The 27,217-nt window shown below is 36.0% G+C and overlaps 1 protein-coding gene across 1 annotated transcript in view; it reads right to left on the bottom strand.

Moving 5' to 3' along the window:
• The window catches only part of FIG4 (FIG4 phosphoinositide 5-phosphatase), a 62,938-nt gene that overhangs the window by 2,846 nt on the left and 32,875 nt on the right, over window positions 1–27,217 (bottom strand). Inside the window, exons 16-22 of the mRNA XM_052685642.1 lie at window positions 22,758–22,896; window positions 20,661–20,719; window positions 19,925–20,072; window positions 19,020–19,103; window positions 13,549–13,744; window positions 11,793–11,875; window positions 9,412–9,501 (exon numbers count right to left, since the gene is read on the bottom strand). Of these exons, the coding sequence (XP_052541602.1) occupies window positions 9,412–9,501; window positions 11,793–11,875; window positions 13,549–13,744; window positions 19,020–19,103; window positions 19,925–20,072; window positions 20,661–20,719; window positions 22,758–22,896 (799 nt within the window). The remainder of the gene's footprint in view (window positions 1–9,411; window positions 9,502–11,792; window positions 11,876–13,548; window positions 13,745–19,019; window positions 19,104–19,924; window positions 20,073–20,660; window positions 20,720–22,757; window positions 22,897–27,217) is intronic.

The following is a 27,217-nucleotide window of genomic DNA, read 5'->3' as shown; positions in this document are numbered from 1 at the left end:
GCAGACACTGAAATACTTGGATGAGTTCAATAAAGGTCATCAAAATGATCACAAAGCTGGAGCACCTGATGTATGATGAGAGGCTGTGTGTGCCAGGTTTGCTCAGCTTGGCTATCTTCTACTGCCTAATAGGAGGTTATAGACTCCATGGAAGCAGCCTCTTCATGGAGCACGTGATGAAAGGACTGATTTCAAAAAGGACAAGCAAATATGCAATGTGGGATGTCCTGATCACATTTAAGGAAACAGTTTTCCACTGTGAGGGTTGTCAAACACTAAACAAGTTGCTCAGAGAGACTGGAGACCCCCATCCATAAGGACATGAAAAGCTCGAGTGTGCGTGGTCCTGAGTAAATTAATTTGGGATTTGACCAGATGGCATCCAGGATCCTTTCAAATTTAACATATTTGATGGTTCCAAGCCAAATTTTTCAGTAGAAACACATTCTCCAAAATCAACAACAAAGTAGTAAGAAAACTATTTATACACAATATATAATAAGTGAATAAATACAAAGTATATGTGTAACAATTTCCATTTTTAAAGCACAAAGCTATTATGAAAGCAATATTCATAAGTATACGACGTGCATTTCCCAGCAATACTTCAGTAATTTATTTATAAAACACTCCCTGACTTTTACCTGCTTGATAGCCGAACAGTTTGGATTCCACAACAGAACATTTAATGACTAATATGTCAACATCTTGGTAACCCATGTTGACTTTTTCTTCTGTTAATATTATTTGATTTAGAAGAAATCTAATTTTGAAATGAACTCCAAAGAAAAACTATCTGGCAGAACTATGAGCTATCCAGAATAGTGGATGCAATGCACCTATTATTCCTAAGCAGGAGAAATAAATCATTTTTCAGTTATTAAAAAAATGGCACACATGCTTTGAAGAGTTCTCTGAATCATCAGTTCTCATATATTTATACTTTTTGTTTCACCTGGAAAAGCTACTTTAACTCTTTAGATAGGCATTAACAAACTACTGCTTTATAAAACTCACTGTAAACAATGCTGCCCAAGCATTCATTACAACAAAGATTTAAACACTGTAGATACACTTTCTTACCACCATATACACTGAACACTTTGATAAATCAATCCTTTTCTTCTATGTCAGACCAAAATTTCATGACGTCTACTATCCTGTTTCATGAAGCAACTAGTATCAATGCTTTAGAATAGCTTTTAAAAACAAAACAGGTACTGAATAATCCCATCTCCAGAATATTTATCAGTCTCAGCACCAGAATTTAGGAACTATATGAGGTAAAATTTGAAACTGGACTTCTGTTTCACGAGAAGCAATTTCCAAGGTATTCACTGATTTTTCTAATATTTCTCTGAGACACATAGAATCCTTTGGGGAAAAGTTCTACTACTTGGTTGTGTCTGATGTGACATTCATTTGATTTGAGATTACGTGCCTTGGTTGCTTGTAGTTCTTAAAGTGGAAGAAATGGTGAACAGTCATCCTCTATTTGCCTCCTCCGCATCACTATTATGCAACCAAATGTATTTTATCTCTCCTCATACGTTAGCTGTTTTGTGATCAACCTCATCATCTTGTCATTTATGGAGAGTTCCAAAGCCTACCACATCCTCTTCAATAACGCATTGAACAAAACCGCCTTTAATGACACAGATTTTTTTTAAAAACTAGCTTTTCATTTGCCATCTAGTACGTTAGCCACTGAAGGCAAATTTTCTAAATACTTTACATTACTTAAAAGCATACTGGGATAACAAGCAGCCTCTGAAAAACAGAATGCTATTGTTAAATACCATATCAGTGTATGCACACATTTTTTGGACTCAAAACTTCTCAGCTAAGAAATTACAGCAGCAACTTTCTGTCAAAGCTGATTATTTTCAAAAGTGAGCATCATTCAACCCAAACGCAATGAAGATTCATCCATATTAACATCACTAAATTCCACAGAAACTATGATTCACTATCTAGGTGCCCCTCAAGAAATAAGTTACTTCTGGGTGTGTAATATCCTCCTTTAAAGGGAAAATACAGGGAACTCTGCCTTCAAAGAATTGGAAAATTCAAATGAAGGTAAAGACCTTCTATAAATGAAATACAGTAATGTTCCTTTAGTTGTACTATGAGCATGAAGTAATGCCTGCAGGGTCAATCTGGAAAAAGCCCCACAGATTCTCAATCAACTGGAAGAGAAATGTGAAGAAAAAGTTTAAGTACATCAGCAAATAGAATATCAGACATTCAAAACCACCCAATATTCACAGTGTAACAGCAACCAGTTAATTTCCAGAGGTGAAAAATAGCAAGGCTGCCTCTGAATTAAAACTTGGTCAAAACAGACCAATGTCAGACAAAAGAAATGCTAAAATAAAGGCTTGAATTCATCTTTCAAATCTCCATCACATAGATTTTAATCCTTACTGTTATTCAGTAAAGTTGCCTTAGAAGACACTGCACTCTTTACCTACAAGTCTTAACATATGCAAAATTTATGTAACACAATTTCAAGTCCAAAGCACAGCTTTGATCAGTGATACGGCTCTCAAATTTCTACTGAAGCCAATCATGGAAACACAGCTATTTCAGACTATCACCAGCTAATTCAGCAACATGCCAAGAAATCCCTTTGACTTATATTGGACTTTCACAGTTATGGAATGGTTACCACTTGAAGGCATCTTTTTTCTAAACTTTTAATGATAAATTTAGATTGGATTTAACAATGCATCTTATCAGACAGACTGTAAAATGCCTTAGGGTACAATTTATCTCTTCCCATGCTATCTTTGTTTAGCATAGTGGTTCCCAACTTTTAAGCAGTCTTTCGAAAACTGTCAGTGCTTACACCTCCCCGAATCTGCCCCTTAATATCTTAAATATCATCATCCCTTCAATCCTTTTCCCATTAATTTAAGGGACTTCTGTCATAATCTCTTCCTTGCTTCCAAGACTATGTCTACAACCAAAGCTTTCTTGCTCCCTTTCTAATTTACGGGAGGACACTGCCAAACTCCCTGCCCTTCATGACACTCTTGTTGGCTGCTAAAGGGGCAGTGCCAAAAGTAAGTAAGCAAGCCAGGCCAGCTCACTCATTTTAAAGACATTCAACAGTAACACATGATGATGCACATTTCTTTGGGATCTTCAAAACAGCAGAAAGGCACTTAAGCTGGCCAATGCCAGTTTAGTTCTAGATTAGTTTGGCTCTGCAAATATCATCTATGCCATAAGCATACTTTTCACCAGTTGGTCCAGCATTCCTATGGTTAAGCGTGCATTAAAATTTCCTGCCTTGCTTCGTGTTTTCCATATAAAATATCACTTTGTTTTTGAGGAGTATCTTAGCAACATTATAGTGCTCTCAGAAAGGTAACTGCAGTGTTTTAAAATGAAAATGTAATTGCCTCTTCTTTATAATGTAATTACTAAATGATGATCAATTTAATTAAAAATTTGATAAGGGCTTTTAAATCGCAGTGTAGAACACTTGCTGCTGTAATCAGTATTAGAATTGTTCTTTGGATCTCTAACTTCTGAAACAATATGTGTTAGATAGTGATAAAAATGTAAATTGTGTGAAGAGAAGCCTCTTATGGGAGGAATTTCAACAAGTATCTCTTCAAGGGCAAATCACGTGAATTCCTAAGAAGATAAAACTGCGATCCAATTTTACTGGAATACTGGAATTTAATTCTGTTCATTTATTATTATTACAGGTGAGAAAACAAACTAAAATTTGTTTCTACTCTTAGAACTCTACTCATTGAGAGAGAATAAGTGCTCATCTTCTAAGAGGTAAAGAAGGAAAAAATAGATTACAATTTTCTGGTATTGCAGCTGGTCATTTCTGAAAAAACACAGCCACTACATATTGCTCAGGTCTGTGTTATGGTAATATAAAGTCGCTGGTCATCCAGAGAGTTTGGCTGCATACCTAAAATCAGTTTTACCAAGTTGTAGACAGAATTTGCTATGCTGCATCACAGAAACATTTGCTCCTTCTAGAATTAAAGACATATATATAGCTCACAATTTTGCAAAAAGTGAAGTCTTAGTGCACAGACTGTATTTTCATTCTTCCTTATTTAGAATTACAACAGAATGCAAGTACTACAACAGAATATAAATTAATAATAAAAATGTAAGCAAGTTATCTGCCTATATGATTAAGATAAAATTTGCGAAATGCTGCTTTAATGCTTCTCTTAAACAACAAAAACTCTTGTGTCAAAAGAGCTGAAACTCTTCTGAAGAGAGCCTGACTCACTAATATGCTCTTACCAAATCAGCACTTTCTTCTATTTTTTTGTTGGTACTTGCATGAGTAATACTGTAGAATTTCCACTTTAAACTTCTGATTTTTTTCCCCAACGGTGATAGTTTATCCTCAGCATCGCTATCATATACTGCTAGTTGATTATAAACACTAAAGTAGGCGTTTCCAGAATTGGTATCAAACTCCAGTCCATCTGAATTTATATCTAGATGTTTGTAAAGTAGATCTTTTTCAAAGAATCCACAGCTTCTGCAGATACTCGTTTATCTATTTAAAGCACTTAAACTAGCAAACAGCATTTGATGCTAGCACACTGTACAAACTTAATGTCACCATCTAACATCGAAAAGATGTCACTTAATCAAATGCAGCTGGCGTGGATAGTCCACTAGAAAGTGCAAAAAAACAAACCAAAACGTACTACACTAATTTGATGCCATCTCTATTTATTGATTTGTTTCTAAAGACATGACATTTCTGAAGCACTAGTGAGTCAAGTCATTTCCTAAGACTTGAAGAAACTGGGACAAAATGAATGTCATTTTGAACATTTAGTTACTAAATCTCAATTGCTTCAACATATTAAAAATATCTTGAAAGAACTGTGAGTTCATAAATGCCAGTTTTGATTAATAGGCACATATTAAACTGTAAATGTTTATAGAATGCTTGTACAGTCCCCTCATTTAAACAAAGGCATTTCTCCAACATTATTTGCATAGGAATCTTTTGAATAAGTTTCGTATCTTACTAGAGATAGGAGAGCACATTATTTATGCTTGGCTATCAAATAAACCTAAGACCTTTTATTTCTATGGCCTCCCAATAAAAATTGATTAGAATGTAAACTCCATGTCCTGAAGGACAGTACTCCTGACATGCAAAGGACAGTTACTTGCACAGTAATTGTGACCAGGCTTCACAATATTGTCATTTCACTAGGAGTTTGTTGTCTTTACAATAAGAGAAGTGAAATATTCTTCAGTTCTTACAAAGTTTCATACTTAGAAGAAGCTGTGCATGGTGGTATGCTGAGCTCACAGTACAGCAGTGACCAGAGAACAACCATAGTAATTCTTTTTCAATCTGTAAAGAATATCTAAAGGAGACAAAATGTACTCTGTTGCCTTGTTTGAATCCTAAGTATATATATCTGACCTACAAAACTTGCAAATTGAGCTACTTATTTATTTGTTTTCCCTAAACGGTAGCCCTTTAAATTGCTTACTGAGGTCTTGAAAGAGTCTTCAATTTTTTTTTCCCCTCCTTATGCACAATTCCCTACAGACAACAAAATTTCAGTCACATTCTTCAGGAGCAGAGAAGACTGAAAAATAGGAAACCTCCATAACAGCATACGCAGTTTCAAAAGTCAAAGAAAGAAGAACATCTCTTTACACAGTTACACACTTCAATGAGAATCTTCCAATCTACATTGGGAGTAGGTTGTCTACAGTGCAGAAAAGGAATCTGAGAGAAGGTGAGACATCTCATACAGAAAGGTGATCTCTGAGGAGCCTTTTAAGTAGGGAAGATTTATGCTGATCTTGCTAATTCAACAGTTAAAGATTGTATATAAAGAAGTCAGGAGATGGGACAGGACAAAACAAAGCAACTAACCAAAAAACACATAGAGGGGTGAGAGCAAAGAAAGGGAATACTGTGTTTAGTTTTGGAAAGGAAGAACTTAGATCAAATGTGAGCATTTAAATTATGGCGTTTTTTGTTTTTTAATTTAAGCAGACATGCATAAACAAATGGAAAATGATGATTAAATCAGATAAATGCTGATGGTTTTATTGGCAATATAACATTCAGCATCTCAGATGACAAGTCTACCAAAAATGCTATGCTAATCTAATCTGCACTTTCTATTCTGAAAAGCTCAGAGCTCAGTGTTGACAGAACAGATGAAAGAGAAGATTATTCTTCCTACATACATGAGGATCTGAATCACATGGACTTTAAACCATTTTCACAAGGTCCCTGGGAAACAACACCAAAACTTAACAGCAACTAGATAAGAAGTCCTTGTGATTTAAGTTTAGTGTAAACAAATAAAAATGTAAAGTTTGTTAACCTATGTTTTTATAAATATTTGTAAGAATTCTCTGGCTTGTGAATAAATGTTTTTACTGAAATTCATGAAACTTAACTTTTTCTGACATGAAACAACAAATTAGGGTGCTAATTTGAAATAGATAATGCAAAAAAAGCACTGTACAATCAAATTACCAGCTTGGTTAAGAATCCATGACAACTAGTAATTTTCAAAGTCACTTGTTGACTAATTATGAATGCACTTTGATTTGCCTTTGTTTCCACTGCCAAGAAAACATTTAGGATATTTAGCATATGTTTAATGTTAAAAAAAAAAATAAATCAATCTACTAAATCTTCTACAGATACTGTATTCATTTACTTCTGCCTTTTAACAATAAGAACTTCACTCCCTCTAAGAATTCCTAGGATTTGAATACACAGAATGATGAACAAGCTCAATGACAACTGTTTGTTTTGTGCAGTTATAAGGAAGTGATAATGCCATGTTTGCTTAGCAAATATAAAGTCATTTTTTATCTAATCTTTCAAGAAATAGACCTTATACTAACAAATTCATAAGGAAGTACTGAATGAAGAAGGGAATTTCTCTAAATGGATGAAATTATTTCCAAAACTAACCAGGGCTGTAAAACACTCAATGATAATTACAATGTGTTCTACTGTATTTTTAATTATTTAAAAGATATTAACAGATTAAAAAATACTCAAGTAAAACAATCAGCAAGTTAAAAGGAATAGAAAATGCAGGGCATTTCATTGCTCATTGAAATTTTCCTAATTTCCTTTATCTGGAAACCAACAGTAAAAAAGCCCATGCACTATTTGAGCAAAGTTAAAAGCTAACTTGCATATAATAGTTGCTACTGAGTATCAGTCATGTCTGATCAATACAGGCGTGACAAGCAGAATCTAAGCAGTCCTGATTTAAAATAAAATTACAAAATTTAACATTAAGGAATTTAGAAAACATGCACTGTATATCTTTGAAGATGGTCCATTTTCAAAGGTTTAAGGAGAACAGAGCTCTAGCCCATCCTGCAGATATCATTAAACTTTCCTCCTGCTTGGGCCTCATCAGCGTCAGAATAGGGCAGTGGATTCATTAAAGTTGGTGCAAGTGTTATTTGCTATTCTGCACACAGGCACTGAAGACACCTTGTATCCCAATGTATGCAACTAGCTAGTCTTTACAACAAGAGCATTAAAGCATATCCACAGTCTTCTCCAGAAGAGCTACAGTGAATCAAAACACTTCATTCTCCCTTCAGGAGGAAATCGGATTTCTTGCACTCCCAGATAGATGTAAGAAGTGCATTTGGAAAAACGATTGAAAGTATGTTTTTCAGCAGAGTTATTTATATCAAACTGCAAAGAGCAGTAGGAAACCAGGTACAAGTACACAATGTCAGCCAGAAGTAATTACACCGCAGTACTCAAACAATTCTCTCTTCAGATGCATGGTAATACAGTGTACCAAAAGAATCACTGTGGTCCTTGTTCAAGTGTCCATTTTTGCTTCTAATCCAGAGGAGGTTCTTACTATTTTTAGGTTATATGTTTCATTATATGTTCACAATACTCTGAGTTTAGTATTCTCTGAAGAAATTTCTGGTTCAGAGCACCAATTCAAATGTTAGAACACAGAGAGAAAGCTTCCCTTTTCCAAAATTGAACAACACGCTTTGAAAGAATGGCTCCATCGATGACCTATGTTGAAAGAAGATTCTGTCGCCACCCGAACAGTATTTCAAAGTTTTAAAAAGTTGTTAAAAATGCAGAACTGGCAGAGAAAGATGGTCTCTATCATTTCCAGAGGAGGAGTGACAGGAGGCACAGCTTTGTGTAGTCTGTGACTTAACACTACTTTCTACACTTAATGCGACTCAGAAATACATGGAAATTACTCTAGGGAAAGTTAAAAAACAAATGTCTGAACCTGCCCAAGTGCCACCATAATTATATGCACAGATTCTCTTTAATGTGTTTAATTTTACAGCAGCATAGCATGGGGAATAATTTACTCTAAGTTTAAGGGGCAGGAAAGGGATGATTATCTCCTACAGCTGTCACAAGCATGCTGGGAGATTTTGCAACTACACAAAAAGAATCACCTCTATGAGCAGCAAAAATATTCTCATTATTATAAAATGATTTCTTAATAACCATTTCATTTCAATACACTCAGAGTTGTCCTTTCATTTCAAAAACAATTTTACAGTTTGCCAACTTACTACTTTAATGTATTTCATTATGAAACTACAGATGCATTCATCTACAAAGTGTAAGCTTATTGATGGCTGTTTAACAGTATTTCATTTCAATGGTAAACATGAAATTTACCTACTGTAACAAATAAACCATTAAAAAATATGTCTCACCAGCTCTAATGCATGGAATGATTATATAACACAAAGCAGGCAACCAAAAAAAATCCATGGAGATGCTTCTGAGGAAAACGCAAACTCAACATGTTCTTTTCTTTACTTAAAATGCATGACATACTGATTTTAGCTAGCACATATCTGCTGACTTCAGTGGCACAGATACAGGCACAAAACAAAACAGAAATCCACTCCTCGTTTGCCCTACCCTTTCCAACACCAGGCATCCATCAAAGAAATAAAAATATGAAAATATCCCATTTGACCTCTCACAACTCCTCAAATGTATATTAAACAAATATATGGCATTCAGAGCTTTCTCAGAACAAACAAACTCAGATGACTTCAGTCTAAAGACTGAACTGCATTTCTCAGTTTTTTTATGCAGTGTATGTAAGCCAATCAACTTCTTTCAATCTAACTCTTTCAAAAGCAATCACAGCAATAAGGAATTGTTTTTTTTACACTCTATAGCTTCAGCATTTTGCATAGAGATAACTGCAAATCATGGTAAGATTTTAAGTCACAAGGGAGAAGCTGGGACCTGATTCTTCACACTACACACTGATCCCTCAATAGAAGTTTGACTCTCTAACAGTTTAAGATAAATTTTACCTGATAAACTTTTACAGGTCTAATGAAAAAAGTAAAAACAAATAGACTAAGGGAAAAAAGAATACTTACAAATTTATAACCCTATCCAACTGATGTTTGCAACAAAATTGCTGGCTGCTCTTATCTTGCTTGTGTTGACTCTGTCCCAGCTGAACAAACCTGTGAGAAACAGTTGATAGGAGAATAAATCAAATGTAAAAGCAATACCTCCCCAGTGGCACAAACAATGAGTCTTTAAGTAGTGACCATAATCTACTTCTGGAGTAAACAAGGATTTTTAAAACTACACAGTAGGTGCATGTGAGAATTCCACAGCTTTTTCTAGCTTGTAAAAGGTTTACCTATTAATTGCTGTCATGTAGTATTTCATGGGGCAGAAGAGAAGTCTGAGAGGTGACCTCATTAATGTTTATAAATATATAAACGGTGAGTGTCAGGAGGATGGAGCCAGGCTCTTCTTAGTGGCATCCAATGATAGAGCAAGGGGCAATGGGTGCAAGCTGGGACATGGGAGGTTCCACGTAAATACGAGAAAACATTTCTTCACAGTAAGGGTGACAGAACACTGGAACAGGCTGCCCAGTGTGGTTGTAGGGTCTCCTTCTCTGGAGACGTTCAAAACCCACTGCATTCCTGTGTGACCTGATCTAGGTGTTCCTGCTCTGGCAGAGGGATTGGACTAGATGATCTCTCAAAGTTCCTTCCAATCCCTGACATTATGTGATACTGTGATTTTGTGAAACAGGCATCCATCCTCCAGTAGTTAAAATAAAGAAATTAGAGATAAAGGCGAAGTTAAAGAACTATCAGGAATAATGAACCGAGTGATCGTATAACATCAAATCAGAAAAGATCAAATTGAAATAGAACTGCCCTCACAAAAAAAAAAAAAAAAAAAGAAAAGCTTCTAATTAACAATAGTCACTGTTGTTACACTGTTAGAAAAAAGAAACAAATGCACAGAAGCTCATTCCAACGCATTCCTTACAGGTATTCTCTTTAACATATTGTGTTCTTCTGAGGTGATGTAGTTCCCTTGAACATTTTTTCAAACCCCATTAATGCTCTTGACTGATCAGGTGTTTGAAACATGGGTTTGTTAAGCTAATATAATCGACTGGCACTCCTGGTGTCTTGCATAACAACTCCTCTCTTGGCAACAGCATTTGCTGTTTTAGTTCATCTGTAACTGAAATCATTCTAGTTCAGTTTTGGTTAATAAAATATCAAAAGGTTCACATTCATTTCTGACTCAGGAGAAAAAGATTTGAACCAGGTTCTGTTTGGCTTCATTGTCATTCTCCGAAATTGAGAACAATAGCTTAAACACATGTTCTTAAAACAACTACCACATAGCCTGTGCTCTATGTGGGGTTACAATTGGAGAAGCACACTAGTAATTTACTCATTGCTCTGTGGGAGTTGGCCATCCAAGACACCTGCAGCCACATTAACAACAATCAAATATAGTACAAAAGTCCAAATTACCTTTGAAATAGAAGCAGAAGTTTCTGTAGCTGCAAGAATTTAGTTGGAGGTGGGAGGTGGTATCTTGATACTAACACAGCCCCCATCTCCAACTGCTCACAGTAAGCCAGCAGCTCCTGAGAAGAGCCTGCACATGCTGTGCAGCATGCTGCCTCACATTATAGCAGTTTACAACAAAGTGCAGGAACTGAGTGGGAATTTGCTGGACCACCTGAAGAGCCATATTCTGTCCTGCAATATGCTCTACCTCACTCTCATTTCCTGGACGTATGGCCCAAGATCACATAATCACTTATTAAGAGCACGTGGCAGCATGATGCAGTTCAAAATGAAGAGCTCATTGTTACGAAGCTTCATGCTATATACCCACAGCACATGTATTTGCATGCTGCCATTACATGCAACTTTGACAATGGCAGCAGCCAAACTTACTTCTGTCCTCTCCTGAAACCCACTGTAGAAATATCTGGTACCTGAATATCCATGCTCCTACAGTGGGTTACCTACTTCCTCTGACTATTTCATCAGCTTTACTGCCCAGAGCCAATACCAGGAATATTTCTAGGAATATATTAATTGACAGATACTTCTATTGAAGTATCTTTCATTTAATTTCCATATTGCATTTGAAGACAATGGCATTACTTCCACAGAATTCAGAGTTGAAACAGACATCTGAAAACAGTTTGATTTTAAAAAACAATAGTATTTGGATTTCACAGAATCACACAATCACCAATGTTGGAAAAGACCTACAAGATCATCCAGTCCAACTGTCCACCTATCACCAATAGATCTCATTAAACCATGTCCACAAACACAATGTCTAAACATTCTTTGAACACCTCCAGGCAGCCCATATGTCTAAGATAAAAAATACAAATATGTTTCATCAAAAGAAGCACTTTTGATGAGATTTCTCAAATCACCTTTTAATTATTACAACTGGAAATGTATCTCACCTAGCATATATTGTGATATCATCTTCAGAAGGAACATCTGAAAGATTAACTCCATATACATCTTTAGTGGACTGAACTACATTCTGAAACATAAGAGCAAAGATTCAGACTGAGGATACTGTAGTAACTTCTAAACACAAGCCTGCTTTCAAGAAAGAAGTTATTTCCAAAACTGAAAATTCAGAAGTGTAGGCAAAACCAAACAAGTTTCTCATGTACACAGTAACCGTCGCTTGTGCAAGCTGCATTAAACAAATTACTGCATTAAATAAATAACTTACTACAAAGTTTCCTCAAGATGCTTGTTCAATAAAAAGATAAAAGATTCTTGAATGATATCCCATCAGAAAAGAACAAGATATCAAGAATTTATATTAATAGAGCACTTATAGATGTATGTATTATGTTGAAATTCAATAAAGAAAAAACTACATTAGTCCAGAACTTGCTCCCACATTTGCTTTCATATTTCCTTTTGTCAATTCTGAAATAACTATAGTCTTCAATAAAATAGAAAACTATTTCTATTCTACAAGTTACATTTTACAAGACAGCTATAATAAGGAGACAATGACCATGAATACCTCGCTATTGTCAGTGTTAACCTAAGGGGTTACTGACAAGGCACATGCAATTGCAAGTGTGTCAACTAAAAAGATAGATAACTTTCTTTTAGTTCAAAACAGGAGAACTAAACTGAGCCTAACTGAATAAGTAATCCTTTTCAGCACTGCAATTTCAATGAGCAATAATGAAAACTAGCAATGTAAATTATGAGTAAAATTTGATGCATGAAAAGGTGCAGTAAAATGGAAAATATGTCCTCATCTGCATTAACAAAAATCAGAACAATTCCTCCAACTGTAAGCCATTAAAAGCCAATGCTACCTTATATTTTGTATTTAAATGTATCTTTCACATAAGCATCTTAAAATTCTTAAAGACATACCTTGGGTATCAGTTTTAAAGCGTACTCAATACACAGAAGGAAAATCTGAAGTGAAATATCTTGTTCAATTGTTCAGTGGTAAGAATCATGAAGAAAATAGGGTTGGATTTTTGTTAAAGCAATAATCTGTAAACAATCTGAATTGCTGGAAAACCCATACTCTGTTTTTCTGACATAATGAAAGTTTTCAGATAACACTGTACTTAAACAGAAATAAATGCACTTCTATTGGCCTGACAGGTAACCCAAAATCTCCGAAATTAATACCACACAATTTCATAGTTACAAAGTTGTAAATGTTTATTTATTTATTTATTTCCTAATTCAAACCATTTCATAAGGGAACAATTTAAAATTTATCTGCAGATAAATCAGGGTGTGATTTAGTCAGACTGGAGGCAGAGCTCAGGACCTCAGATCCATACCGTGATGTGAGTCAAAGCATGATAAGGGACAATGATCAGAAGTCTACTACCTCTTTGAACTAACCACTACCATACAATACTACCGCAGATATATTTTGTACAGACTACACTTGACCTGGGCACTTTCAAGTGCTGTAATTGTACAACATTGTTTTTTATTCTTTATAAATGTTATTTTTCTCTTCAAGCTATGTGAAATATGTAGTGTTATAGAAGATTCTTACATAATAGTAAGAACAGCAAAGTTTTATCACCAGTTTTGCTAATATCTATCGGAGATCATTTAATTTCTCTGCTTGTTCTGTACTTCTTGCTGCTTATAAAATATTAAAAAATGTGAATTTTAAATTAATGCTTTCTTGCATACCACAATATTTCCTACCTCAGTGATTTTGGTGTTATCTCCTGCATCAGTCACCTTTACTGGGGTCGAACGTTGAGAAACAGCACCTTCATCTTCTTTGTCTGTCCCAGAATCATCTTCAGAACTACTTGACACTGCCTCCTCACTTGGGGGTGGAGGAGCACTAGCAGCAGTTTTGCGCTGCAGTACAGTTTCTTCTCGATTGCTTTTGTTCCTATAGAAGATAGAGAGTATTTATGAAATTAATTGAACATTAATAGTAAGTATTTAAAACTCCTAACTTTGGTTACTGGTTTACTAGGGGATAAGAGAAGTTCTACCCTGTGAAGAAACTTGCTGCTCATCTTTTGAATCCCTTAATTGATTTAATTTTCTTCAATCTCTTCTTATTCTTGAGCATGTGAAGAGTGCTCACACGATTATGCCAGCTTTTCTCCACCAATTCTCCATTTCTTTACTTAAATCCCCCCATACTGTGATGTTAAAATGTATACATAAAAATTGAGACAAAACGTCTTTAGTTTTGTTCCGGAAAAACATTTCAGTTGCTAACTAAAATTATGTACTTTACTAACTCTCTTATTCTCCAGCCTCTAATCTTCATCAAACACTTACTTTTTTCTCCTCTTCCTTCTCTATACCTCTTCCCCTCAATTCAGTTCTCCCTCAACGTTTCCTTATGGGGCATGTATTTCTCAAGTTAAAAATTCTAGTCAATAAAAAGAGACTTATTTGTAAGAATCTGTTAAGATGCAGCATCTATATTTTAGCAGACTAACACAGGGTCTAACTGTGTTAAAGCTCTGAAAGGTGTGCATTACTTTACCCATCAGAAACTGCATCATCCTTACATTCTCTACATCTTTTCCTACTGGCCATGTGCATGCCTTTTCAACTCAGAAACCACCACAGCCTTTCCAGGAACTCTGGAGGAAGAGGGATTGGAAGGTAGATAGTGAACGTGTTAACAGACAAATCAGGAAGACCCTGTGATGGTGTGTTCTCCCTGCTCACTCCTTGCTCCCATTGGCTTCTATCCTCAATTCTCTTCTTCAGTCTGGCCTTGCTTACAAGGCACTGCACAGGAAGACAATGAACAACACTACTGCCAACACTCTTGTTACAACAGATTAACAATCATAAATCTGTTTCAAAATGGAGACTGATGGCAGACCTCTGGTTCAACAGCTGAGGACCAATTGAGCCTGCACCTAAAAGGTGACCTATCAGGCAATCATCGTACCCCCATAAACAGCGAGGAGCCCAAGAGCATACTTAGAGCTCTCCTGCATGGCACCTGGCAGCACATCATCTCCCCTTGGGCAGGGTTTTCTCTTGAGATTACTGCATAGAGAACCCTTACACCCTGATATCGAGGCCTCTTGCCGATACAGATCCTTGGTAAGTGACTAACTGTTTTAGGTTTTGTTAGCCTTGCTAAGATCACATCTTAGATTAACTGTAAGCTTTGTTAGTCTTGCTAATTAACTGCACTCACACAATCCTGTAGACATAAAACATTGATCAAGTCTGGGACTAGGAGTGGATTCAGCTGCACTTAGGCTACTTCCCTGCATGGTTCAAGGAGTTTAGAAAACAAGGGAGTTCATTCTGAACCTTGTTACTCAACAGGAGTGCCTCTTGTTGCATACATTTAGCCCTACCTTCTATGTAAGTGTATCCAGTCATCTCCAATCTTGATGAGTTCACAGATTCAAAGAATCACTCAGGTTGGAAATGACCTTAAAGATCATCAAGTCCAATTGCAACCTAAGCTTACTACCCTAACTCAAACAACCCCCTGCTAAACCATGTCCCTAAGCACCACATCCAAGCAATTTTTAAACACATCCAGGGATGGTGACTCAATCACCTCCCTGGGGAGCCTATTCCAGTGCTTAACAACCCTGTTGGTAAAGAAGTGTTTCCTGATATCCAACCTAAACTTACCCTGGTGCAACTTGAGGCCATTTCCCCTCATCCTGTCACCTGTCACCAGTGAGAGAAGACCAACCCCACTCTCACTCCAATCACCTTTCAGATATTGGAAGAGAGCAATAACGTCTCTCCTCAGCCTCCTTTTCCCCAGACTAAACAGCCCCAGTTCCTTCAGTCTCTCCTCATAGGACATATCCTCCAAGCCCTTCACAAGCCTTGCTATCCTTCTTTGGACCTGCTCCAGCACCTCAATGCCCTTTCTGTATTGTAGTGCCCAAGCTGCTACCTTAGTTACAATTAAGCTTTGTTAAATCACTATACTGCCTCCATATTATATCAATGAATATATTCTAGCTTCTCTCCTATGATTGCAGTATAGTGCAGATGTTTTCCATCCACAACAGACTCTAAAGCAAAGTATGATAAGAGGCTTTGATGATAACATGCAGGTGGGTGAAAACAGTAGTTCAGGTTACAGCTCTAATGCTCTCAGCAGCAAAGGCATGGAGGTCGCTAGTGTCACTCGAGTTCCACTGTCAGAGCTGTACATTTGCAAACTCATACAGTAATTTATCTCTGTAGTGAATTAGCTACACTTCCCATGTTTTAGCTAGACACGTAAACAAGAGGCCTCACAAAGGTTATTGATCTGAGACCACCCCTCGCTGTATCCTAAGTACATTAATGCATGAGAATTACAGCTAGAATGAACACCTCAGAGGGAAAAAAGTCACAGAGTTTTAGTTTATTTTCAGACTCAGCAGTAACTGACATCTGCTTAAAGAAAAATATACAGAAAGTAACAAATACTGTATTCTCCTCAGAAAAAATTAAGGAGATTATCTTCTCTGCTTTTTTAAATAAGGTGAAGATCGCAAGAAAAGCAGAATGAAGCAAGTAGCCAAACACTAATAAGAGTAATATCCCCATCCCACTGCCAACACACACACAAGAGAATGTCAAGATGTAATTGTCTTAGGGACACATGAAAACAGACTATTACATCTTTCAGAAAGATTACAGTAGATCAGAAGGTCCTGAAACAAAAAACAAAACAAAACAAAACAAAAAAGGCCATTCCTAGAAGCCTTTTAAAACAAAAAAGAAAACTATCTGTTTCAGTTTTAATTTAAAGCACTGCAAAGTCTATGCAAAGTTGTATAGCAAACTATTCAGACAGTAGGTAGAAAACATGGTCTGCTTGGCCAGACAGATAAGCCTAATGGAATATTAATCAACTTAATGAGGAAAACAGCATTGACATGTACTTTGCATTTTGTGGGAAATGTCAAGCCCTGTGCTTTCAAATAGCTGTAGTGAGCTTCCCCAGATATGAAGCAGCACTTATCATTACCGACATGGGAAACAGAGGGAAGTAGAATGAGATCCTGTGTATGAAGTAGACCCTAGTAAACACTAGTATCAGAAGAGCAACACTAGCAAGTTCAAACACACAGCAGTATGTGGTATTTCAAAACAGGAATTCAGTATGTGCAATTTCAAAACAGGACTACAAATATAACTCCTAGATACTAAGATGGAGATAAATGTTAGTTCCTTATACTTATTCAGATTGAAAAAAGAGCTAGAAGAGGATCATAATGGATTTGGTATATTCAGTATTGTGGAGAAGCTTTTATTGAAGAAGAAATCTAGATATGGGTAAAACATTATTTCCCTTTTTCTGGTCAAGAACCAGTGGCATCATCTCTACACAAAAGCTTCTAGTACAATGGAGGAATCAAACCAGAGGGCATGGTACTGTAAAATTATGATCTATTATAAAACAAATGTAATTCTGGTATCACAACCTGATCAGGACAGTTAGACACATGTCCCACATGCCTAAAAAAGAGAATTCCACTGATAAATGCTGTGAATCTACTGATGTCAGTAGTACCATTGTACAAATAAGGTTGTGACTTAAGAAAAACAATCATATCGCTGTGTTATATAGTGCTTATAATCTACAGATTTTTTTGTTTTTGTTTTTTTTTTGCATTCACGTCCTCTTTAAAAAGAGGCGTATTCTTGCATTTAGTAATAAATTCTCTCTCTCACATAATAGGCATCTCTAAGGTAAGGTAGAAGTCTTAAGCCACATTTCACTCCAGCACACAAGCCAATGCATGGCAAACCTTATGAGAAATACTCAGGGAGTCCTGGAACATGACTTCGACCCAGGTGACTATCCTACAACAATCCCTCAAAATCACAGCAGAGAGATCAAGAAAAAGCTTGAGAAAGACATAAAACATTAAGAATTTCATGCTGTATCTGGAGATAATTTAGTGCAAAATACCAACATTATTCCAAATGAGAAGAATGAAGCTTGACTTCAAAATCACCCACACTTTCAGAGTTCTTTGGAGAAATGAACTGAATAACTATAACACAGTCTTTCTGTTTATTTCCAGGAAACATTACTAGAATTAAATCACGCTCTACTAGCGATAAACCCAGACCACTCAACGTTTATTAACAGTGAGTCCCTCAGGGTCAAAGCATGACAGATGTTATTTATGAGACAGGCAAATTTTATAGCTTATAACAGAGCGTTAAGTTTTCAGAAGAACTTACTATATTGTGACGGAACAGGTTTAATCATTACTGATAAAAGGTTTCCTTAATATGAGGTATCTAAGGAAGAATGAAGTGGTTCAGGAATAATCTTCATAGCCCTTACGTGATATTGCAAATCAAACAAAACAACAGAATAAACAGAATAACAAAGCAAGTTCAGGATTCAAAAATAGCTCAATGAGGCATTCATTTGTCTCAGTAACTGTTTTGGAATTGTTTTATATCAATTTATAAATTTTATACAAATGTTTTAATAAATATTTTTCTGTAACACTTAAATTTTTAATCAAAGACCATGTGGAAATTGGCAGTTACTGCTGTTTGAAGATAGTATCTGTATCCTTTAACAAGCCAGTTTAATGAAACTGAACGATAACTTACAGAAGCATTTTAACTGTTTTTATAATACAACAAAACACATGATGTTTGACAAGTCTCTCAGACATATGGTTTGAATTTTGAGAGGTCTTGTATGGAGCCAGTGGTTGGACTTCATTATCCCTGTGTTCTCTTCCAACTTGGGATATTCTATGATATTATGTTCTATTTATATGAGATTTATTCTTCTTTCTTTTGGAAAAAGGGGGAAGAGGAAAGGGGGAAAGAGGGAAAAGGAGAAAAGGGGGAAGGGGAAAAGAGAAAAAGGGGGAAAGGGGAAAGGAAAGAGACAGTAACGGTACCAAGAGATGACCAAATTTGAACAGCTTCTGTATCTTCATTCTAGATAAAATTACCTTACAGGTCTCACTTAAATAGAAAAGATTAAACAAGCCTGAATAAAGAATTCCCAGCATCAAGTACAAAACTAAAATTAGGTATGATTTTCAAAGTGTACAATTCCAGAGTACTCCAGCAACGATTTTTTTAATTTTCCATTTCGCAGAAAATACACTGCACACAGTGTTTAATCTTTTCATTACAATTTCACTATTATTAAATAAGAACAAAATTTGTTATTTCTAACTTACCCCAGCACTGATTTTCCAGTTTCATCAGGTTTACGAACAGTAAATGGACTTGGATCAATCCCCATATTCTTAGGCATAAAATCCCTAGCCAAAGAGGAAATAAAATCTCACTGTAAGAAGAGTTCAAAACAAAACCAAAACATCTTCTAGAAGAGCCAACTCTAACATCTGCCTTTGAATTAAAAAATAAGCATGAAAAGCAAATTAATCATTACAAGTTATGTAAACATAAAACCCCTCAGTATTTCAAACATTTTCAATGGCACCATTTAGCATCGTGAAGCAGCTGCAAATTTTGCCACTTGCCAAAGAGGATAGAGCAATAGCATACTCCTGTACTGAAGAAGCCCTGTGACTCATATGCATTGTTTTCAAAACGCTGCCAACACTCAAATTGGGTCAAAAAGCTACGTGAAACATAATCTGTCTGGAAGTCATTAGCTAAAGCGTGATTAAGATTACGCTTAGAATATCTGTCTGATTGCTGCCAACAAAAATTATCAGGCCAGCTCTAAGAACCATATGAACTGAAAAAAACAGCTGTAAAATTCAAGCAGAACAATTACAAAGCAATTGCTTTGGAGGTACCTTCCATGACCTACTGAATTCACAAAGAAAAGCCCATTTCTCAGCCTTCAAATGCCTATACATTAGACACTCTGCAGTGGAAAATAATTTTAAATTAGTTAAGTGCTATCTTGACAGAAATTTTGAGCATTGTTGAGCATCGCTTTTCCGTTTTAACATTATGATTTAACTTCCAGAATTTTGCTAAATTTGAGGTTTGAAAAAGAAAAAATCTAGCATGTTACCCAGGTTTAAGCAAATAAATGAAGCACACATTTAATTCACACTATATCTACTTCCAGTTAAGCAGTTGTAGTCCCAAAACAACCCAAATATACCGTGTAGAATTGGTCATTGCTAAGCAGAAGGTCTCATCAAAGCTGCTCAACTCATAAGGCCGAAAAAACTCATTATGGATATCAATTTCCTCTTCATACTTGTGGAATTTCTTCACTGTTAATTTGCATCTGTTTTCAGCACATGTCACTGGGGAAAGGAAAAAAATGATCTTCTTTAGCAACCATAACTGACTCTGCAGTAGTCTGATTACATAGCCACCCTACTCGACATTTTTCTATAGCCATAGTCCATCTAGGACAAGAAAATATGATATAAAAGAGATGCAGAGCACATTTTAATAAATGCACATTATCAATCACCATAAATTGATGTCTCTTGCTGAAGAAAATCCCTCATAAAATATTCTCCAAAGTAACCCGGAGAAATAAGACATAGTAGCTAATCCTTATCTGCAGCAGAAATATTACCACTAACATAGACTATAAATAAATTTTAACAAGAAAGGAAAAAAGGAAAAAAGAATGATGTTTGTCCTGATACAAACTTATGGAGGTCAGGTTTTAGCTACATATTTATATTACTTAATTCTTCAACTCCAGAGTTAAATATCTCTTGCATCCTGCACCCCATTGTTCATCCCATTGTTGAGGAAAAAATACATAGTACTTAACTTTTTTTTTTTTTAAGGATTTGAGGTCTAAAAGAATTACAAAGCTTTACTGACTAAAACCTCTTTAAGATACTCTTAAGGCAAGAAGCAAATACAGTTCCTACCTTCATCAAAAGGAAGAGGTAAATGCTTTAGCACACCTGTCGTCCACCAGTAAGTATAGCTGAATGGAAAATACAGATACACAGTTGATACAGATTTGATCTTGCATCCAGTCTAAACATTTGCACATAGCAGTTATCCAGCCATATCGAGTCCCACTGGTAAACATTTCCTTATAAATCAAATGTGAGAGGAAGTAAAGAATTATCCTCAGATGGATGCTCTCCATAGATTCCTACCCTACACTGAGGGCATGAAATATAACCACATGAAGTCCAAGTCAGCACTGAACTAAGTGTATTTTCAAGTGCCTTACCTATAGTATTGAAAAATTAAGCTCCTAGAACATACAGAAGGTAGCTGGAGGGAAAAAAAAAAAAAAAGAAGAACAAAACACAAAGCAATGTGGTAAGAATACTTTGTATGTTGTGTTTTTGCTTTTTTGCTTTGACCAGAGCAAGAAAGACTCCAAACTCTACCCAATCACTATTTATTTCCTAAGAATTAGGAAAAGAGTATGAAGAAATGAAAGCCATTTATTGTAATAAAGAAAACTAGAAGATCCTCAAGGCAACTCACTTCTACACATGGAAATACGTTTTAATGTGACAGCTGTCTGTTCCAAGTATAAGAACTGCATGTTGTTATAATTAATAGCAAAAAAAGCGGGCCTGCAATCTTATTCAATATTTCTGAAAAAAAACAACAACAAAAAACAACAAAACAAAACCACTAAAGGAAGTGAATGCAGCATTCATAAAATAATGCACTTTCATTCATATTTACATGTTTTCATTTTTCTCAAATACACTTCAAAATTTTCTCTACACTACTCTGAGTGTCTATTACTTCATTATTTGGGCTTAAAATATATTTACTTATCTTCACTGATTTTACTTCAAACATATGCATATTCACAATGTTGTAAGGGCCTTAATTAGAGAATATAGCCATTATCTTCACCAGATAACAGTGTAGCTGTCTGGAGCAGAAACAACGTGTACTGTGGTGCCCAGAGATTGACTTGTTAGTGGGACTCCACAAACTGTACTGAACAGGCAGGGCAGCACATTACAGTCCTAACAACTGTGAATGTCCTGAACAGGAAAGAATGAGTTATGAATGAAAGGCCCATCTCTTGATGAAGGACTACATCAGGTCATGCAAGCAAGCTAGTTTTTCCTTTCCTGCAGATCCATCTGGCATTACTAACATGAGCTAGCATCAGCAGAAGGAGAAAAGGATTGAAATTTAGAAACTGTCGTATCACATGCTGACTGCCCCATGTGTTAATGGAATAAGCAGCCAACCAAGACAGGGTTGGACTCTTCTCTAGACAAAAATCCAAATGCAGATATTCACACCTACCATTTGTGATATGGAACTCAGAGAATGAACAGAAATATAAAGCAACAAAATTCATAAAACAGATGATGTAGTAAGAAGTCTAGTACTGTCCTTAGCCTTAAAATGGAAAACCCTTTTTAGACACAGTATTTACAATCCTTAGTGAAACCATTTCACATTCTAAAGCAATCGCTCTAGAAGTTACTCTGTAATTTTTGTGCTTTAGCTCTATTATTTCTGTATACCACTGCACAACTACAACAGGATGCAAATGAAGAAAAAACATCATCAAAATAGGCCAAACATGGCTGAAAGGAAAGTAACAAATAACAGGCTTCGTGGCAAACACAGCTGCAGACTAAGGGCACTGCATGAAAATATAAACGAAGTTTGTACTAATAAAAAGACTAAATGCCACACTGACTTAATAAATCTAACCATCAAAAAGACATTTATACACAGTTTAACAGAACAAAGATAGCTGTACTTCCGTAAAATTGTTTAGTATTTCACACTGCAGGACAATTTTGTATAAAATGAGACTTCTTCTTCAACGCTTAAATAAATCCTTCAAAACAGCAGCATCCAAAAGAAAGTTATTTTCTTTTATTTTTTAAGTGCTTCCAAAAGCTTAAAATTCATTAGTTATTTTGAAAAGAAAAAAAAAAAAGTTTTCAACATGCTGATTAAATTATTTGGTTAGCAGCATGCTATTAGAGCTATACCCAACAGAAACCAGAATATCAAAATACCTTCGCCTGGTCTGTGACAGACTGAGGGTGTTCTTGTGATGCAAATAGAAATCAGTAGGAAGTTCCCAGAGATGAGGCTTTCCTTCCATAGGCTTGAATACTCCGAGGAACAGATTGATAGATTCTTGCCTGTCTGCATCTGTTAGACAAGACATACAGTTAATGACATGCATAGCTCAAGCCCCCCGAGGCATCTGCTTACTTGTTAGACTTTCTCCTCACACAGCAAACATACAGTTCCTAAGACTCCTACAGAGATCTCTGGGCTTCAAACCTATCTAAACTTCATTTAGACCCCACATTCTGCTATACTGCAGTGCACATGCAGCTGGTTCCAGGTCTTTATTTGCTTTTCTAACAAAGAAGAGACAAATGCTCTGCCTTGGCAGAAGTAAGACTGAGTCTCCCCCTTGCTTCTATGTGTGTATGCACAAAGGATGTGAATGTATTTTTGAATGTGTCAGGGCATGTGATCTATCCTGATGAATTTACTGCATACCAAAAGTTCCGTTACAGAAGGATCAGCTAGTCCAGAGATGTGATGGAAGCCCAATCCTTGGAGATATTCAATGTCAGGCTGGACTGGGCTCTGAACACCTTGATCAGATGTTCCTGTTCATTGTAGGGGAGTTGGACTAGTTGATCTTTAAAGAATCCTTTCCAACTCAAATTATTCTATGATTCTACAAAAGGCGAGTTCATTAAATCAAACAAGAATCAGTACAAATCATCAGTACATATATATTATGAAATCTTTTGGTTTTTTTGAATAATTCATAGTAAAATGTTTAAACTTCATTAATACCTTTTAAAATTCTGAACTTTTTTCTTGTAGACTGAAATTACCAAAATATGGGTTTCTCTCACCTTATTCTAAGCTTCAAACTACAGAAGGCAAATGCTAAAATCCAGCAGTTAGCTACCACTGCAGACAAATAAAATGCTGTCTGTCTACATTTTTGAAATTTTGCTTGCTATTGAACTGCAGGTAGGATGAATTATAACAGATATGTGAAAAAGTTGGAGTCAGATCAGGGCTTAAGGATGGTGAACCATAATGAAGAAAGCTTTGCAGGCAGACATGTAGCAGCAGAGGATGGCTTGTGCAAAATATATCCAGAAAAAAAAAAAGGAGGAATATGTGGAGAATTGAGCTCTATGTAAGCTCTGATGAATCAGCAAGTGTAAAGCTCCTCTCCATTCTTGTTTGCACTTCAGTATTTATCAGACACAGACTAGAACTAGTGATGGCACTACTCCATCAGCTCTTTCCATGTTACAGAAACAATACTAAGAGAGATCAGTGCTCCTTAAGCAACAGACTTCATCAGATAGATAAACTGTGAAATTTCAGTATACCAAAAAGCAGATAAAACAACAGGGAGAATCCACAAAGCAGTGGGATGACAGCAAGGACAAAGTTGGTTCCCGGTCCACAAAAGTATCAATCAAAACGTCCTTTCTCCTAAAATCCCACCATCTCTTCCCTCCACACAATGATGGTTTGTTTATCTTTTTTTTACAAGGAATTAGACACATGACTAGATGTTCCATGTAGAGTTCCGTATAGAAATCTGGTGACAAGATTATAGAAGAGTAAGGAACTTGACAGGATGTGTACATACGGAGGTCAATATTTGGATGTGGTATCTTCTTTATAAAGCAGTCACATGGCGAAACAGGGCAAGGTACAAGGAAAAGGGAAATAAAGCAGAAATTCTGATGCTGCTTGGCTTCACTTCCTAACTTAAAGGAACTTTCATACAGGATCTGGCTTTTTCCACCTTTTCTTTCCACTCACATTCTTTCCAGACACTTTTATTGCCCTCTCAGAGCACTTTTCCTAAAGGATATTTTACCTTCTTTCTCGCTTTTCACTTTCTCTACTTTGTTAAGAAGATCAATTTACAAATGCTAAGTCTTCTACACACTGACACTCAAAGCACACATCAGTACTTGTTTTCAGGACAAATTATTTTTGAGAAGACATGTCACACTTTAACTACCTGTGTGAGGTTTACATAGCAAGGTTTTGGTAGCAGGAGCAGGCCCTGGGCTGGAGCTGTAACCTGTGGATAAGAGCTTGTGGTGGGGCAGGAGGGCCCTGTGGGGTAGGGAGCTGTGTTAGAGCAGTGCTTGAATAACTGCAGCTTGTGGGAAACCCACATCGAACGAGCTGGAGAAGGATGGCGAGCAATAGAAAGGACCCCAGATGGAGCAGGGGCAGAGGAGGAGCACCAGAGGCAAAACATTATGCACAACCCCTGTTCCCCTGTGCTGTTCAGGGGAGCAGTAGAAGAAAGCAGATAGGGAAAAGACATTTTTAGTTTGCCTTTAGTTTTCACTGCAATCTATTGTTACTAATTGGTAATAAACTAAATATCTTTCCTAGACTGAGTGTGTTTTGCCTGTGAAAGTAGTGGATGAACAAAATTCTTGCCTTCATCTCACCTTATCTTACTTTTCTCCCTTTTACAGAGCGTGGCGCTAAACAAAATCCAGAAAAGCAGTCTATTTTGTGCATAAAACTTAGAGGAATCCAAAGTGGAAAATAAATTAACAAGAACAAATAGGTTAAAACTAGTGGGATATGGGAACGCTGAAAGTCAGAGACAAGCCTCCTTTGTTCATTTACCATTGTTTCACCTGCCAGGAACAGGAGGTATTCTGAAATTGTTAACTAAATCAGAGCGAAACAAGATAATTCAGTTAAAAACTGTGTCACTACTTATATGACAGATGCTAAAATGAAATAAAGCAAAATGAAATTTCTTCTGTGAAAAACAGCTTGAATTTAAACCCAGACCAATTGAATTAACCAATTAATTATCTGAAATGTTCTATGGCAACAGTTCGTTAAAGCATTCTTACCTTTCTTCTGTAGCAAAGAAATGACTGCTGTTAAATGTTACACTGCCAAAGAATACAAACTCTCTTTTGCCTTTATTGTTTCAGCTGTACTGCTGTGTTTTAAATTCAATAGAAATACAGGACATTTATCAGAAAATGTCTCTCCACTGTTTTACTTTTCAACTCAATTTCAATGTAGGTAATAAAATATACCATTAAAAACGTTCTGCGCGTAAGTCCTCAGGCAAGCACAATTACATTTGTGAATATGACTTGGAAAGCAGACAGTTAACTGGAAAGGAGATAATCCTTCCACTCTCCCCACTGTCTTTTTTTAAGGTTTGAACAATTTTATGATTTAATTTTGAACAAATATAATGAGAGCTTTTGTCTTTGAAACATTGTCTGGAGAAAAAAAAGGATATGGAACTTTTCAGATCAATTTTCTTATCTTGATGGAAAATATCTCATTTCAAAAATAAATATATAAGAACGTGTCAATACGCTGGGGAACACAGACAAAAGAGCAAACAGGTTTACTCACTTCATTGTTAGCATTGACTGTTATAATTATCTACAAGCAATAGAAAGACTGCACCGATTTTTCAAAAGATACTGCAATGTACGTGTATACTAGCACATTTTAAGACCATTTGAGAAAACAGGAACTGAAGGGGCCATTTAATTGAATTAGCCAAAAATAATCTACTGCTCTCAATCTGAATTTGTAACTGCACTACATGACAAATTACTAAATCATGAGAGATTCAACATAATTGGGATTATAAGATCCCATGACTAAAAGGGTATAGTAATTAAGTTTATTTTCATACAACACTAAAAGGTAGTTTACTATGTCCAGCCCTGTCTGTGGATAAACAGATTATTCTAGATTCCAGAAGCTTATTATGCATGTAGCAAATCCAGCACTGAAGAGCTCAATGTCACATTATTTTCTAAGAGGCACAAAGCTAATGTTTTTCTATTTCCTTTTTTTTCAATCGCAAATGAAAGAGAAATAGCAGAATACAATGAATCAGAATGCCTGCCTGAGATGGCCTTGAAGGAACATCTAGTTCTCAGATGAATGAACTTCTCGTATCTGGTATAACTTACTTGTTTACAGCCAAGGTAATTCAAACAGCTGAGCACCCAAACTAAACTGCACCCTCCGCTGTTTTCAAATGCTAGATTTAAAAACATGCATGCAAAAAAAAGTCAGGATTTTTGCCTAAATCCATAGCATTTTTTCAAGTTAACATAAAAATCAACTGTCCCATATTTTCAGGATGAAAATTTGACTTTCTTCTACGTTTGACTGACTAACCTGATCTTGAGAACATTTTTAACTCTCCACTTTCTATTACATACGCAACGTATTACAAATTCATAGGTACAAAAAAAATCCATAGGAAACGATGCCACATATCAAGACGTAGATTCAAACTGCATTTGGTTATCGTTCTTAAAAGCCCAGGCCTTATCTTGCATTAGTATCTGCAGGCAAATCTCTTTACCATCACATTTTACTTTTTCTCATCTGTTCAACTTCATTAGTAGTGAGCCATGAGGTCAATGGGAAAGAAAAAGTGACATTCTTAAAAAATGTA

The sequence above is a fragment of the Tympanuchus pallidicinctus genome, unplaced genomic scaffold (genome assembly GCF_026119805.1).
Source record: "Tympanuchus pallidicinctus isolate F22 unplaced genomic scaffold, pur_lepc_1.0 scaffold1, whole genome shotgun sequence".
Lineage (NCBI taxonomy): Eukaryota > Metazoa > Chordata > Aves > Galliformes > Phasianidae > Tympanuchus > Tympanuchus pallidicinctus.
The sequence above is the reverse complement of the archived record's forward strand: the minus strand, read 5'-3'. Positions and strand labels throughout refer to the sequence as shown.